This window comes from Ailuropoda melanoleuca, chromosome 8 (genome assembly GCF_002007445.2).
Source record: "Ailuropoda melanoleuca isolate Jingjing chromosome 8, ASM200744v2, whole genome shotgun sequence".
NCBI lineage: Eukaryota > Metazoa > Chordata > Mammalia > Carnivora > Ursidae > Ailuropoda > Ailuropoda melanoleuca.
The window spans coordinates 13,861,036-13,877,067 of NC_048225.1; the positions used below are offsets into that span (position 1 = coordinate 13,861,036).

The 16,032-nt window shown below is 53.2% G+C and overlaps 1 protein-coding gene across 4 annotated transcripts in view; it reads right to left on the reverse strand.

Annotated features, from left to right (window-relative positions):
* Positions 1 to 5,327: 5,327 nt before the first annotated feature.
* The window catches only part of FXYD6 (FXYD domain containing ion transport regulator 6), a 36,890-nt gene continuing 26,185 nt past the window's right edge, over positions 5,328 to 16,032 (reverse strand). For 2 of the 4 annotated variants that reach the window (XM_034665857.1, XM_011237503.3), the window contains exons 2-8: positions 11,048 to 11,110; positions 10,409 to 10,444; positions 10,214 to 10,288; positions 9,588 to 9,624; positions 8,760 to 8,809; positions 8,166 to 8,215; positions 5,328 to 6,634 (exon numbers count right to left, since the gene is read on the reverse strand). In XM_034665857.1, the coding sequence (XP_034521748.1) occupies positions 8,187 to 8,215; positions 8,760 to 8,809; positions 9,588 to 9,624; positions 10,214 to 10,288; positions 10,409 to 10,444; positions 11,048 to 11,105 (285 nt within the window). In that variant the 5' untranslated portion in view covers positions 11,106 to 11,110 and the 3' untranslated portion in view covers positions 5,328 to 6,634; positions 8,166 to 8,186. Of the gene's footprint in view, positions 6,635 to 8,165; positions 8,216 to 8,759; positions 8,810 to 9,587; positions 9,625 to 10,213; positions 10,289 to 10,408; positions 10,448 to 11,047; positions 11,111 to 16,032 lie in introns of all 4 variants that reach the window. The other 2 variants (XM_019810144.2, XM_011237502.3) reach the window with 1 other exon arrangement.

The following is a 16,032-nucleotide window of genomic DNA, read 5'->3' on the forward strand; positions in this document are numbered from 1 at the left end:
CCCACCCACCCCGCACCCCCAGCCCTCCTCTCCCCCGCCCCACATCTGCGCAGCACTCTGGGTGCTGCTGGGGTCTGGCTGTGATTCTTCTTTTAGTCTTTCTCAGGATCTGGGGCCAAATGGGGTGGGAGTGCTACTCTGCTGTCCCAGAAAGGCTATAGGGCAGGGAAAGGCACCCCCCACCCCCAGCCGTCCTCCCTTTGTCTGAGTATTCCAGGCTGGAGCCAAAGAGGACCACCCAGCCATCCACTGGTTTCCTCCCAAGACCCACAGACCAAGGAGACCTTTGGGAGGTATGGAGAGGTAGCCCCAATCCCGGTCCCTCTTCCAGCACTGTCATACCCAGTGGGACACTGTCCTCAGTTGCCATGCCTCAGTCTCCCCTGTCTTCCCCGAGCAGCATTCCACTTGTCCCCTGAATCTTCAGTCTCAGGGCAATGGTCTGGGTGGTCACTTTGGGGTTGCTGGGATCGGGGGACGGCATGCTGGAACATCAGCTACGCACTGTCTGCCTGGTGCTCGAAAGTTAGCTACGAGGCCAAGGCCCTCACCTGCAGCCCTCCCACGAGGGGGTGCTCCAGCTCCGCCAGCCCTGCGGGTCTGGGGCTGCATGTCAGAGCCCACAGCCTTGGACTCCAGGTCCCCCACAAGCCTCCTGGGGTGTTGGCTTGCAGCTGGGAAGAAGCCAGAAGCCCCTAGAAAGCCCTGATTCCTGGCTGGGGTCGTTCTGCAGCTGCATGGCATGCGTGGCCCCTCAGCAGGGAAGGGGGCAGCTCCCAGGGCCCATCTGTGCTGCCCAGAGGTCCCGAACCCCAAGGAGTGTTGGCTCCTGTCTCCTGCTGTCGCTACCAATGCCAGGGTCACCGGGGTCTTATAAGGCGAGGCCAGGGGAGGTGGGTCCTGGAGGGTCCGTTCCTTAAGTGTTGGCTTCAAGATGACCTGAGCCGTGGGGCACACAGGTCCTGGGAGCTGCCAAAGGGCAATATACTGCGAGAGTCAAGGTCACTGAGCTTTCTGCTCCCTGAGCTGGCAGGGGATGGGGACGTCCTCTTCTGTTTCTACAGCTGCTGACAAGGGTGAACCTGTTTGACCCACCTCTCCCACAGCGAATACCCTGGAGAGAAATGCATTCTTGACTTTTCTCAGAACTCGCGTCTGAGCTTGAACTAGAAGGGGGGCTATTCTCTCCAGCTGCGGGCCTTCACCTCCTAGTACCCACATCCCCCCTCACCTCTGAAAAGCCGCTCCAGGCCCTGCCCCCTCCAGGAGCAAGCCCACCTCTCTGCTCCTGCCTTTCCTCTGTGACCTTCTGGATGATACTGGTGTGGCCCAAATGGCTCACTTCTGACTTTATAACCGTCTTTGTCATTTCACAGAGGGCCGAGTGGGGCCTATCGCAAGAACTCAGCTCAGAGTGTCTGGTAAATGTCTGTGTCTGCTCAAAGTCTGGTACCCAGAAATCCTCGCTTGCTAACAGTTCCATCCATTTCACGGTTCTTGAGAGTTCCAAATAGCTTTGGCTTCCTTGAACTGCTCCGCTCCTTCCAGGGACGCGGCCAAGCCGGTGTTGTGATACCCATCTTCCAGGCGAGCGAACCGCACTGTTACGTAGGTGAGGCAGAACTTGAACCCAGGTCTGACAGACAGAAGGGGCACCCCACTCTCAAAGGAAGGACGCATAAGGAAATGAATGGTAATATAAACATTAATAACATAATATCTGCATGTAGAAGTGTCAGTGTTTTTATGTCCACTGTATCACTTTGACCTTGTGAAGGAACAGGAAAGGTTTCGATGGACCCATTGCACGGGTAATGAAACTGAGGCTTAAGTGGCTTTCCTAGGGTTACACGGGAGCCCAGCTCACCCTATGGCTAGGAAGGACTACATTTTGCCAAGAAAGTGACAGAGACGCTGGGGTGTGCCTGAGCTCGCACAGCTAGAGGAGAAGGGGAGGCCAGCAAATGTCCCGAGCCTCCTTCTCCTCCACCAGCCTCCCTCCAAGCCTGGCTCTGAGGCAGGAGCCCACTGCCCCGGACGGTGCGGGGGGGCCCTCCCCCTACCAGCCCACGTCTTCCACCACATCCCATCCAGCATCACCTGCTCTGCATCGCCGCCTTGGCAGGCGCCCCGTAATTGTGCAAGCGGGCCCCGGGCTGGGGCCGACTCCGTAAAATCAACAGCCGGTTGGCTTGAGCTGGCCGAGGCTGCCCCCCTGGAGTTCCGCTGTGACAGCAATGAATCACACTGATGGGGAGAGGTGGCATTCTTCCTCTCTGTGGCCTGGAGACAGGTATTTCCAAAGCTCCTCCCCTGGCTCAGGTGAACACACCTGATCTCTCTCTCTCTCTCTCTGGACCCAGAGTGAGGCAGAGCAGCCAAGGACAAGGTGGGGTGAACCAGATAGAGCCGGACAGCCCCCCACCCCAGCCCGGCCATCCCTGCCAGCCCACGGTCACTGGGAGGGCAGAGCCCTCCTCCCCAGAGGAAAGAGAGAAAAGAGCTAGTTGACCTTGGCGTGTGCCTCAGCCTGGCATCCCCCTCACGCACCCCACCTTCCCTGCTGCTTGCACTCTGCCTCTGACTCTCTTCCAAGAACAATTTGGCAAGTTCCAATCCACAGCCTGCAAAAAAACCCAGAGTGGTGGGGAGGGCCACAGCCCAGGGGCCCAGAAGGTAGATTGACCTATTTTTATGTGGCTTTAAGTAAACACAAACACCTCCATGCAAATAGACTTGGAAATCTCTGGAGGGGAATTCATGGGGAGGGGGGCAGGAGTTGGAGGGTAAAATGCACAGGGCACCTGGGATCGCTGTCTGAGACCCGGGGACTCAGCATTCCCTTCTGGGAAGTGGCAGGACATACCAGCTTTCCTATATAACCAACTTATAGGTCCTACATCCAACCAAATTACAGATAGCAGTGGCAGATAGCGGGGGGGGGGGTTCGGGGGATGGACATGGTCCCACCCAGCATGGAGTGCTGGTCCAGAGGGAAGACACACATTAAAGAGCAATCCGTGCCTGGATTCTAGATTCTTCTTCCCTGGCTCTACAGCCCTAGACCAGAGAGGGATAAGGAGCTTGCCCATTATGTGTGGGGGTAGTGGGGTGGAGTGGGGGGGGTTGTTCCTCAATTTGAGGACCTGGGTAGATTAGGCCATCCTGGGTAGATTCTCATAGTCCACCTTGGCCAGAGGGTCCCATCAGCTTGAATACTTCCAGTGACGGGGAGCTTACTACAATTTGGGATTATCACAGCTGTGGGAACCAAGGACTCCCCCAAAAGAGGCCAAATTCTGCCTCCTCTTATGTGCACTTGATGGGTCTACGTCCTTTCCTCTGCTGTGCAGAGGGAGACAGGCTTGCAGCTGGATGGGCCTGGGCTGGACCTTGGCTTTGTCCCCAAGAGTGCAAACTCGGGCCAGTCCCACCAAGCCATGGATTCCTTATCTGTAAAATTGAGATACCATCAGGCAGTGTTGTGAGTTCTGAATGGGTTGATCTGTGGGATGTGGTCAGCCCAGGGTTCGGCACAGATTAGCTGCTTTATTTAGTTATTAATAATAGTGATTAATATTAATAATTTTAATAAATAATAATAATATTGCCATTATTTTGATCATCAGCGACTCTTCATTAGGTGACTTATCTCCAGGCCACAAGAGCCAGAGCATAGTCTCACCATGTATGTCCTGAAGGGCCAGCCAGGCTCCAGATGTGGTCACACCAAGCCAGGGGATCCTCTCCCTTCGTCTGGACGTCAGCCCTCCCCAGCAGAGGGAAACCAGGCCACACGGCGTGCCAGAGGGAACTGTGGAGACAGCCTGGGCCCGGCTCCTAGCCCCTCCACCAGGCAGCTGTGTGACCTAGACCAGCCACAAATTTATCAGAAGTGTGACTATCCTAGCTACCTCAGAGATAAGGCTGGGTTAGCAGGAGGCAGAAGTGGGTGCCAAGAGTCACAGGAGGGAAAACTCTTCTGTCTGTGGTAGAGCTGGTAACATCATTCTCTATTAGGAACATGATCACTGCGAGAAAACTCAAAATCTCCCCCTTTAGATTTCCTCGCACTTACTTTAGAGTTCAATGCTTTATTTTTAATAACAAATGTAGGGAAGTACCCCCAATCTTTTGCATTCCTGGGGCCTCTGAGGCTCTTCCTCTGGCCACGCTCGGAAACTGCCACCAGCCTTGCAAAGCCCCTGACCCGCGAGTGTCCCGACGGTGGTCAGTAGCTTTACTCACAAACTTGAGGAGCGACCAGAGATTTTTTAACCCCCATAATCATGGAGTTGACAGTACTGAGCTAGATCTCAATGAAAAGCCTCTGTTTTCTCAAAGACCTGGGGGACAGAGGGAGGGGCAGTTGCAGAAGTAGGACGGGCACCCGGCATGTCCCAGGGGTGGCCGGGGGTAGTTGGAAACCCAAGACCCTCAGGACCAGCACTGGCCCATTGTGCGGCTCTAAACAATTCACAGAACCTAGACAGACTCTTTGAAGATTTGGGGGGCGGGCCATGAAGTTATGTGAGAACAGGACTTAGCCTTGCCCCCGGGAACGGTGTCTCATGATAAAAACACCCAAGACGCACAGAGAAGGGGGCACGCACCGACCTCCCAGAGGATCAGCTTGCAGCCAGGCTCATGTGGCCAAAGACTGAACCAGAAGGTCTTTGGGAGGACACTGTCGGTGACCCCTGGCCCCATGCGCCATCTCTCATGTGATGACAGCAGGTTCACCGACGGACATTATCTACCCGGCCCCCAGAGTTCGGAGCCGAGGTACGCAGCATTAAATGTGAAGCTACAGGCAGGACCCCGGGCGACGGGAGCACAGAACACAAGGGACTCATTCTACCTGAAGTCCAGGAAGGCTGCACAGAGGAGGGGGTATTTGGGTTTGGAGAGAGATGAAAGGGTAAGTAAGGGCTCGGATCATAACCCACGTGACATACCCACACCCTCTCTGCCGAGTCCTTAGGTAGCGGCCCCAGAATTGACCAAAGGGAGAGGTTAGAATCTTTGGTTCTTGGCCAGCATGCCCTCAGTGGGGCCACCGGGACTCTCTGCTTCTGTGTAGGCCATGTATAAAGTACAGGGCCTGCCATGGGGCAGAGCCGGGGCCCGTGGCCCCAGGAGCAGGGGGAGGCGGGAGGAGGAAGGGGTGGGGGGAAGGGGAGGAGCCGCTGCCCACACACTCACCTGACTGCCTCTTCAGCTGCCACCTCTCGGTGGCAAGGACAGAGTCCCTTTGTCCCTACAAGCACCACAGGCCCTACAAATACTCCAGCTCCCTGACACAAAGGAAAGCACTTCAGAGCCACTAGGAAACAAATGGTGTTTTATTCCTTTTGCTGTTAGAGGATAGATCACAACACGGAGAACAGCAGTCCCAGTCACAGCGGCGCGGTTTGTAGTTTCCACAAGAACACGATGGATGGGACAGGTGGGGTCTGGCTGGACTCTCCATTCTTTATGACCTTTGACCTCTTGCTGTTCCCTCCGCAAAGGGCTGTGTGCACCTGCCCGGTCTCTAACCCACAGCCAGCTGCTGCACCTGCCGTCTAACCAGCGACAGGCAGAGCGAAGGGTGTGGGAGCCATCACTGCTGCCTGACCAAGGGCACGGGGGCAGAGAAGCAAAGGAGCCCTGTGCCCCCGGCTGCCCCTCCCCACAGTGCTGGCCCCAACCGAATGGGTCCCCTCAGCCCTCGCCTCCCAGAGACCTCATTCAGGGACAGGAGTCTGAGTCCAGATGAGCTGGGCTGTAGCTGGGAGTTTCAGAAGCAGGGAAGAAGGGGCAGAGGAGCAGGGTTCCAGAGCCCATGGGGTTATTGCTGAGAAGATATGCAAGGGGCACATTCCCCAAGGGGCAGAGTAGAAGCCCCGGGCCCGGAATCCCGGGCTGCTCTGCCATGGTGCGGGGCAGATGAGGACTCCGTGCTGGAAGCCCCAAGAGGAAACGGCCATGGACGGGACAGAGCCTGCCTGGAGGCAAAGCTGGGCTCACCAGCTGCTTGCTGTGAACCTCCCATTGCCAAGAGACCCCAGATCAGACCTGGGTCAGGGCTAGAATACAGAAGCCAGGCTCTTGTGAAGGAAGTGAAGAGAGGCCATGAATGAGCACAAAGGTGATGTAAACCTTCCCAAGTCCCGAGACAACGGGAGACCCCCACCCGTGCCCCCACCCCCACCTACACCCACCCCTCAATCAAGAGAAGGGACTGGTCTCTCAAGGGAAAAAGCAGACTCCCGGGAGTGGGAGATGATGGGGGGGCCACAGGGGAGCAAGGAGGGGCCAATGATGCCATGACTCAGCCCCTGCCGGGGAAAGTGAGTCCGGGGTCACTAAAGTACAACATCACCCACAAACAAGCAGCCACAGAGACCACAGTCGTCAAACACACACAGACACGGCACAGGAGGTGAACGAGACCGCAGGCTGGGGGCAGGGAGGCAGGTGTTAGTTGCATCAGTAAGTTGTGGACCGTGTTCCGGGGACAGGGAGGGAGCAGGGGACACACATGTTCTTGGCTTCTCCTGGGGAAAGATGTGCTGCCGAAGTGGCCCGCGTTCTTAAGCATCAACATTTCCATCTAAAGGTTTGAGCAGCTCCCTTCAGGTTCTGGAGGCTAAAGGGGGAGAGAATTTAAATTAAAACACAACTTGGGTTCCTTCCAGGAATCTTTACCTCGGTCTCCCTGCCTTTAGGGCAGCCCCCGTGCCCCCTGAAGCCTGCAGGATGGGACCCGCTCCGAGCACCATGTTCCTGGGGACACAAGGAGGACGAGCCCGAGACGCAGGGAAAGGAGGGGGGGGCAGCAGAATAGGGGGCCCTCAGGGGAGTGCTTCTGTAAGCGGGGCTGGAACCTGGGAGATATGGAAAGAAAATTGTTAAACCCAGGGTTTCTGTGTTAGGACACCCCCAGTCATGGCTCACAGTCCCAAGATCTAAGAGAACAAGGTTTCTGAGGAAGTCCAAGTTAAAAAAAAAAAAAAAGACACGACAACTGCTAGCTCATGCCTCCCCTTGAGCCTCCCCACATCTCTCCCAAGATGGGACCTGGCAGCCCCCACAAACGGACAGACCACCAAGCCACCAGCCTGGACACCTGCCTCCTGGATTGGCATCTCCAGCCACCTCGCGCGTAGGCCGTCAATGACCTTTCTGAGCCCCATCTAGAAGATAGACTTACGAGCCCTGTTCCGCCCACCCATGGGGCTGTCGTGATGACATCAAAGCGCTTAGGAAAAAATTCACATGCTACGCAAGTACGCCGTGTCATTGCGCTCACGGTGAAAGCTGGTGTACCGGGCATTTCAGTACCAGGAATCTCTTCACTCACAATTTAGGATAGAGTCATAGACCTGTCCACCATGCCTTACGTGAAGCAGATGTGAGTGGACAGGAGACTGACCCCCGTGCCCCCCAGGTCCCAGTGTATTCCAGAGAGACCAAAAAGGGACCCAGGCACAGACACAGAGGGGTGTGGTGGAAACGGCCGGAAGCTAAAGGGCCCAGCTTCAAGTTCCACCAGTCGCTCACTATCTGTCTGGCTGTTCTCCGTGACCTGAGTTTCTTTATCTATGAAATGGGGCTCAACCCCACCTGTCCTGCCTCTTTGGGGCAGGCGCGAGCGAGTCTGTGTGTGGCAGCATTTTGGGAAAGGAAGGCATTCGACAGTTGCGACTCTCCCGTGTCCCTGCAAAGAACGACGGGAGCAGATGCGAAACACAGCACCCGTACAAGCTGTGCACAGAGGCCGCCGGGCTGGGGGAGGGGTGAGGCACTGTTCTCCCTCGTTCTGTGTACCTTTGAAAGTTCACTATAAGACGTTCATTTTTTTTTTAACGGGGCCCTAAGATACTTTCTGAATCATCACTACAAGCCATTCTCTTTATGCTACTCGGATATCGGGAGCATTTCACGGACTATAATTCGCTCCCAAGTCCCGCCCACATGAAAGCAAAGATGACACCCCATTCACTTGACCACCGGGGTGTGCAGAGGCCCCATTTCCCAACCATTTCCTGCACATGTGCGGGGCATCTCGGATGTCGGTCCATCTGTCTCACTGCCCTCAGAGCGGGGCTCCTCATAAAAGCTGTGCCCGCTGCTCTTCTCTGAGGAATGAACCGTGACGGGGCCAGACAGAATCTTACCTCCCACCTGAGGGCTACACTTCAGTTCTCTGCTTTCTGGGGCTCCGTTGCTAGAAAGAAACAGAACAGAGTGTGATGAACGGACCCCTCGGCCCGGCGAGCCAGCCCCTGCAGCGTCCGCGCCAGGCCGGACGGCAGGTGGAGTCTGAACCATGCAGCGGAGAGGCAACCTGGCAGGATTTTGAGTCAGACAGACGCAGGCGCGACTCCTTGACCCGCTACTCGCTGGTTATAGGAATTTGGCACATTCCTTAACCTTTCTGGGTCGCTCAGCTATAAAATGCGGTTAGTGATGTCTACACCACCAGGCTGTGTGCACATGAAGTAGGGTCTACGAAGCACCTGGGGTCATGCCCAACATAAAGCAGCGTGCCCTATACACCGTGGCGTCACCAGCTGTGGCCTGTTTGGTGGAGGTGAGGAAGCAAGGCAGAGCAGAGGCCCTGGAGACCTCTTACCTGGCACAGACACGTAGCACATCTGGTGGGCTTTAGGGAGGCCATGGTGTCTGGCAGCCATCCCTCCCTGAGCTATACAAGGACACCCCTGCCCAATTACTTCTATTCCACCCGGGCTGGCGGTCATGACAGTTACCATTTGCAGTGATGAGGTTCTCCACCTGGGCCTCCTCATCCCCCGGAGCCCTGCAAGAGGAAGAGACACAGCCCTTCTGTTAGAGGTCTGCAGGGCAAACCCTGCGTACGGCTGTCCGGGTCCGTCCCCTGCGAGTCACTGGAGGGCTGAAGCTCTCTCCACCAAGGGGCGCATGGGGCAGGGGTAGAAGTTGGGATTGAAGGGTGCGGTGTCAGGGGAACTTACAGGCACCCTTCAGTGCTGGCCTCCGAGACAGCGAGACAGCGGACTGCTTGGAAGGAGTGGCTTAGGGCCGCCTGGGAGCTTGGGGTGTGTCCTGCCAGACTTTGGACTTCTGAGGTCCAGTGCTACCCCTGGTTTTTGTAGTGGACTAATGGGGTATGCCCTTTATGGGTGACGGGGTGAATGACAGGGAGCCCGAGCTTCTACTCAGCCAAAGAGCCCCATGAACAGGTGACAAGCAGGGACAGTGTCCCAGGTCCTGTGGAGAGAAGACGGACTTCCCGAGAGGCTCTGAGGCCCCCTGCTTCCCCTCTCCCAAGCCCAGCTGTCTCAAGGGCCTCCAGACAAGGCTCCAGCACCTTCTTGCCTACCTCCCCTCCCCTATACACATCACAAGAGAGGAGGGGTTAACCCTCGACATTCCGACCTCTCCTTTGCCCCAGGATGTGCCTGGCAATCCTCAAAACATCTCCTCTACTCCCAACCCACACGGCCTCTTTCTGGCATAAGAATCCAAAAGAACACGCACTGGGGCTCACACACCAGGGGGCCCTCCCTGTCCCCTCCCAGTGTCACCCCAGATGTCCACAGACACGGCACCCTTACCGGGGCTTCTGATTGAAGCTGCACTTGCACCTGCGACCTGAAAGACAAAGAAACCATCCAAGGTCATGCTCCCAGCTGGAGCTCAAGGTCGTGCTCCCGGCTTGACCACAGCACAGCTGCCACATGGGACTACATAAAAAGCCCAGCTATGTGCAGCAATCCTCTGTCAGAGTAGGGTTCTTCTGAGGCCAAGGTTCGACATTCGACGGCTTCGATGACACCCCTACCACAGTCTGCTTGATCAGACAAGTGCACAGGGCTCCACGCAGCCCAGGCTCATGTGGGAAAAACAAACACAGGGCACATCCCCGGGAGCACTCTGGGGACAGCCCCTGTCTCCTGGGACTCCCCCACTTACGCCTCCTGGACACAGCACCGGGAGAGCCACCCTGCCCCTTCTTATTACCCGCTGCTTTTCGTCATGCATTTATTTTGTTCATTCTTCACCGTTTTACTGAGCACTTACGATGTGCCCCGTGCTGCATTAGGTCGTATAGATAACAGAAAGACGGACAGTCTCCTTCCCTCTCCCGGGGAGAGCATGGCTGGGCTCTGACACCGTTCTCCTCCGGCTTAGCAGCCGCAGACACCCCTCGTACAGAGCGGACAGGGACAGACAGACTTACTCAGGATCAGGACAATCCCCACCGAGAAGAGCACCACGGCAAACACCAGTCCCCCAATCCTCAGCGTCTGGTAGTCTGCCAAAGGAGCAAGGGGCAGAGATGGAAGGGAAGGAAGGCGGGGAGGAGAGTGGCTTGCCCTCCCCGGGGCGGGGCTGCACCTCCCCCTCCCCACCCGGGGTTCCCATCACTGCTCACCATAATGAAAAGGGTCCTTTTCTTTCTCCTGCTCAGCTGCTGAAAAAATAAACAAGTGTGGGCAAGAGAGAGACAGCGACACCTCTGGTTCCCGAATCTTCCCCAAGCGTCACAAGCCTCACTTCCCACAAAGGGACTCCTGGGGAGGACAGCCCATTACGCAGAGGTGCCTGGGGAAGCACGGAGGGGTGGGGTGGCCTGCAAGGGCCAGCCTGAGAGCCCAAGGGGGTACCGTCAGAGCCCCAGTGAGATTCTGCCACCACAGCACATCCACACCCTTTGTACGGTCACAACATCCCCCAAGGCAAGGTCTGTCACCCTCTCCTTACATGCGGGGAAGCTGAGAAGGAAGGAAGGACATGTGACTTGCACCAGGCCAGAATCTAGAGGCGGCCTGGCTCCCAAGGTTCAGGCCAAAAGTCTGCAGGGACCTAGAGGGCTTGACGGCTTAAAGCAGAGCCTGCTGGGCCCTGTAGGGAGAGGTGGGCAGGCTGGCGTAGGGTCTGGGAATGCCTGCTGCCTTCCAGCACCTTCTCTGCTCACTGAAGTGAGGACGCGGGAGCCACTGACCAGACATGTAGACTCTGAGAGCTCCCCAGCCCTACGGTCCCAAGGGCCAGGGCCCAGAGGGGTACTTACCACTGGCCAGGGCGGTGGGAGCCAGCAGGCTGCAGAGAAAGATCAGCACCACCTCCATGGTGTCTGGGGACGGAGGAGGAAGAGTCATTCTCTGCCCAGGAGACTCCCCGCTCCAGCCGTCCGCCTGACCAGGGGCTCAGTCGGGTTCCCAGCTCTGAGTACTCCCCCACGGTGAGTCCAAGCGGCAGAGCGGAAGCAGCTGCGATTTACTGAACTTACACAGAGCCCCGCATGCATTAGTTCAATGACTACAACGGAACCACGCCATCGACAGGCTCAAGGACCGACCCAGTTTGCAGGTGAAGAACCTGAGCCTACAGAGGGTAAATGACACCGATGACAGTGACAGCAGAGGCCAGGCCCTCGCCCAGCTCGGGAAGCCCTCCACCACGCTGCTTCTCTGACGCGGAAGCCAGAAAACCCCAAGGGGTTTGGTAATGACCCCACTGCGCCCTCCTCTCCAGGCCGTCATTCTGTGGCCACCTCCAGTCCACTAAGATATTTGGGACTTTCTGGCCCGGTTTCCCACAGCCAACACCCACCCGCAGAAGTCCTTCTGCAGTGAGATTAAGTGGGGCAGGTAAGCGAATGCGTCTCTAGCCCAGCCAGCCCCACGGGGCGGGAGTCTTACCGCTTACTGGTCTCCATATGGTAAACCCTGAGATGCTGACAGCTCTCCCGTCAGTTACCCCTGACACCCTCACCTCTAAAGTGCCCAAGTCAACTCTTCCCACAGGCTTCAGGTCCTAACCCTCCAGAAAGGCGGTTTGGTCAAACAAAGGCAGCGTGGACACTGGCTCTCAGAGCCTCAGCATCCTGACCTCTCCTTCCCTGGACTTCTGCTCATGAGCTCATCAAGCCCCTGTCTCTGGGGCCAGGGGCTCCAGGATGGGCCATCTGGATGGAGGCAGAAGGTGGCCAAGTGGTCCCTTCCGGGGATAGATTTCAGTGGAGTTACACACACCTCATGCCTGGGCTTAAGGAAGCGGGGTGAAGAGCCAGCAAGGAAAAGCGGGGTAAAAACTGAAACCAGGAAAGAACAAGGCTGTCTGCGCTTTATCCAGGGGGTGACACCGGCAGTGGCCTGACCCCTGGACCAGTATCGAGAGGCCAGGACCATGCTTGCTCTGAGGGATCGCCCCTTGACTTTCCCTGGCCCCACGCGAGCAGCCCAGGTGCACTGCACCTCTCAGCCACCAGAGGTCAGAATTCGCTGCAGACAGAGCCCTGCTGAGGCACAGGCTGGGACGGAGAGGGCCGCTGGGGAAGCGTGTATCAAAAGGCAGTACATTGCTTCTAATGCCATCTCATCTAATATTTGTAACTCTTTTCCATTTTACAGATTTTATAGGTATAAAAATATATGAAGCACACACCTAATGAAGCGTAGTAATAAGATGAACACCCACACGTAAGAACGAGACCTTTACAAACACCAGCTACATTTCCTCCAACAGTACAGCTGTACTTTCCTCCAGCCCATCCCCCTGCCTCACTCCCACAGGTGAGCAGTATCCTGGACAACAGACTCCCATACGTTTGTCATCACTCCTTTTTTCTCCTTCAAAGACATTTTTTTAAAAAAGATTTATTTATGCATTTATTTGAGAGAGAGAAAGCATGCAAGCAGGGGGAGGGGCAGAGGGAGAGGGAGAAGCAGACTCCCCGCTGAGCACAGAGCCCCACATGGGTCTCAATGCCAGGATCCTGAGATCATGACCTGAGCCGAAACCAAGAGTCGGACGCTTCACCGACTGAGCCACCCAGGTGCCCCAAAGACATTTTTTAAAATTAACATATAATTCACATGCCATGAAACTCATTACACTTCTGTGCTTTTTAGAATATTCACAAAATTGCACAACCACCATCACTAATTCCAGAACACGTTTATCACCCCAAAAAGAAACCCCTCCCCGTCAGCAGTCACTCCCATTCTGCCCTTCCCACGCCCCGCACCAGGCTCCGACAACCCCTGATCTACTTTCTGTCTCTGTGGATTCGCCTATTCTGGATACTTCATGTAAAAGAATCATACAATATGTGGCCTTCGGCATCTGGTTTCTTTCACCGAGCATCAGGTTTTCAAGGTTCATCGATGTGGCGGCATGTGTCAGAACTTCATTCCTTTTTATGGCTGAGTAATACTCCATCGTACAGCTATCCGTCCTGCTCTTCTCCTTAAAAACCTGTTTATTGTGCACGGGGTAATAAGATGGTGCTCACGGGAGCTGTTTTGAGCTTTGTAATTATGCGTTATGTTGTTTACAGTCTTCCGGGACTGGCTTTTTTGGTTCACATCGTGTTTCTAAGATTCATCCATTATGACATGTAACCATAGTTCATGCATTTCCAAAGTTGTGTAGTTTCCCGTTATGCACGTTAATTATCCTGTCCATGTTCCTGTCGGTTGATCTCTTTTTTCCTTTTTCCCATTTTGTGTGATTGTAAATAATCCAGCCGTGAACATTTTTCTGCACGCTGCCCAGGGCCATCATTTTCATATGAAATACTTTCTACGTTGGAACCCAGTGAAAATATATATTCACATATACCAGCAACACCACCACAAAACAATACTTAACCTTATGCTGAATGATGACTGCTGATATTTTCTGTAGTTACCCTGTTTATTTAATTTTAATTTTTTAAAAAGACTTTATTTTTTTGACAGAGAGAGAGTGCACACAAGCAGGGGGAACAGAAGAGGGAGAGGGAGAAGCAGACTCCCCGCTGAGCAGGGAGCCCAACGCAGGACTCCATCCCAGGACCCTGGGATCATGACCTGAGCTGAAGGCTGTCGCTTCACCAACTGAGCCACCCAGGTGTCCCTATAGTTTCCCTTTTTAAAATAAAATGGTTAGGCCCATGCAGAGGTCCCTCTTCAGTAGGAAGATATATGTTCTAGAGACAGGCTGAAGAGTGAGGTCATTGGCCTATACAGTACGCAAATCGTCCAGCTTACGGAATACTTGCAAACTGTTTTCCCAAGTGGTCATGCCCGTGTCCACATCCCACCAGCTGCACGACTGTCCCTACTACTCTGCATTCCTACAATACTTGACATTGCCAGACTGCATGATTTCGGCCAATCTAGAGGGGCAAAGTATGGTCGTAATTTGATCACTGAGTAACAGAGTTGGGCTTCTGTGTATTTGCCATTCCCCTTTCTTCAATGTGTCTTTCATGTCCTTGGCTCATTTTTTCAAGTGGGTTGACATGATTAGTATTATCTGTTTATTATTCTGGGTACGAAATCTTTATCATTAAGGACCGCAAATGTCTCCTCCCCATTAGTGGCTTGTCTTTTCATCTTTTGTTGCTGTCTTTTCATGCCCAGAATGTCTTCATTCTAATGTAATTGAAAGCGATGATTTTTTGTGTATGTCTAGTGGAAGATATTCTTTGCCTGAGTCAGAAAGAATTTTCTTCTGGATGTTTTACGGCTTTGTCTTTTACATGGAAATCTTTATTCCACCCAGAACTGGTGTTCACATAAGGCATGAGGTAGGGATCTGGTTGTTACTAGCTGTCCTGGCACTATTTGTTGGCAATCCATCCCCCCTTTCCTCCGCATGTGTCCTGCCACTTCCTCATATACCCGCTTTCTACTCAGGTGTGTCTGTTTCTGCGACTCCTTTTTTGATCTATTGGTCCATTTGTCTGCTCCTGCATGACAGTCCGTGTCTCAAATGGTACAGCCTGATAGGAATCTTCCCACGTGGTAGAAGAAATTCCTCTCTTCGTTTTCCTCTTTCTTCTCTTCCTCTTCCCCTCTTCCTTCAGGAATATCCTATTTTTGGTCTTTTGCTCTTAGACAGAAATTTTAGAATCAGCCTGTCAAATCCATCAAACACTGCTGGGGTTCTCATTGCCATTGCAAGTGTTCTATGTGTCGAAACACCCAGGGAGAAACGGTATTTGTGTAATCTTGAGTCTCCTTATCCATAGATACATCTTCTCGTCGGTTTACATCCTTTCTAATGTCTTTTAATGGTTTTATAAATGCTTTCATATCGGTCTTGCACACCATCTATTAGATTTATTCCCGGATGCTTTATACTTTTTATTGCTATTTTAAATGCTATCCCTTGTGTGTGTTTTCTAATTTTTGCTGGTATAGAGAAAGGCAATTGATTTGTACATATTGATCTTAAATCCAATAATCTCACTAAACGCTTTTACTATTTCCAATAATTTACCTGTAAATTCCTTTGGGTTTTCTCTGCCGACATATCATCTGTAAATGATATGGTACTGTTTCTTCTTTGCCGATGCTTACCCTGTTGATTTTTATTTCTTGTCTTATGTCCTGCCAGGCCTTCCCGTAAAATGTAGAATAAAAGCAGGAATACTGGACACACACAATCACACACATGCAGTCTTGTTACTGGTTTTATTTTTTACTTGTACTTCATTTTTGTGTGTGTTTATTTTTAATTTTTCCCAGCTTTACTGTGATGTAACACCTAACAATGTGTCGGGTTTAAGGTGCAATGATTTATTTAATGCATGCTTATGCCGCAAAATATTGCCACAATAAGGTTAGTTAACACCTTCCCCACCTCACATAATTACCTTTAGTGTGCATGGTGAGGAATGATAAGGAAAATGTGGCGTATATACAACGAAATGTTATTCAACCATCAAAAGAAGGGAATTACGGATTTTAAAGAGATTTCTTCTAATGTTTTTAAGTTCCCCTGTAATCCTGGTTTTCCAAGATGTTTCTGTTTTACATTAATTACAAATGAGTGTTCCACATCGATAGCTTTTAACCTTTAATCTATCAATGAAAATAAATTATGGGCATGGATTATCTAATGTCAAATCATCCTTGCACTGCTGGGATAAAACCAATGTATTGTCTTCTTAGTAAATTGATGGATTTGGTTTGCTGAGATTTTGTTTAGGATTTTTGCATTTATGTGCATGAGTAAAATTGGGCTGCAATTTTTATTTTATTGTATTGGCCTTGCTTGGTT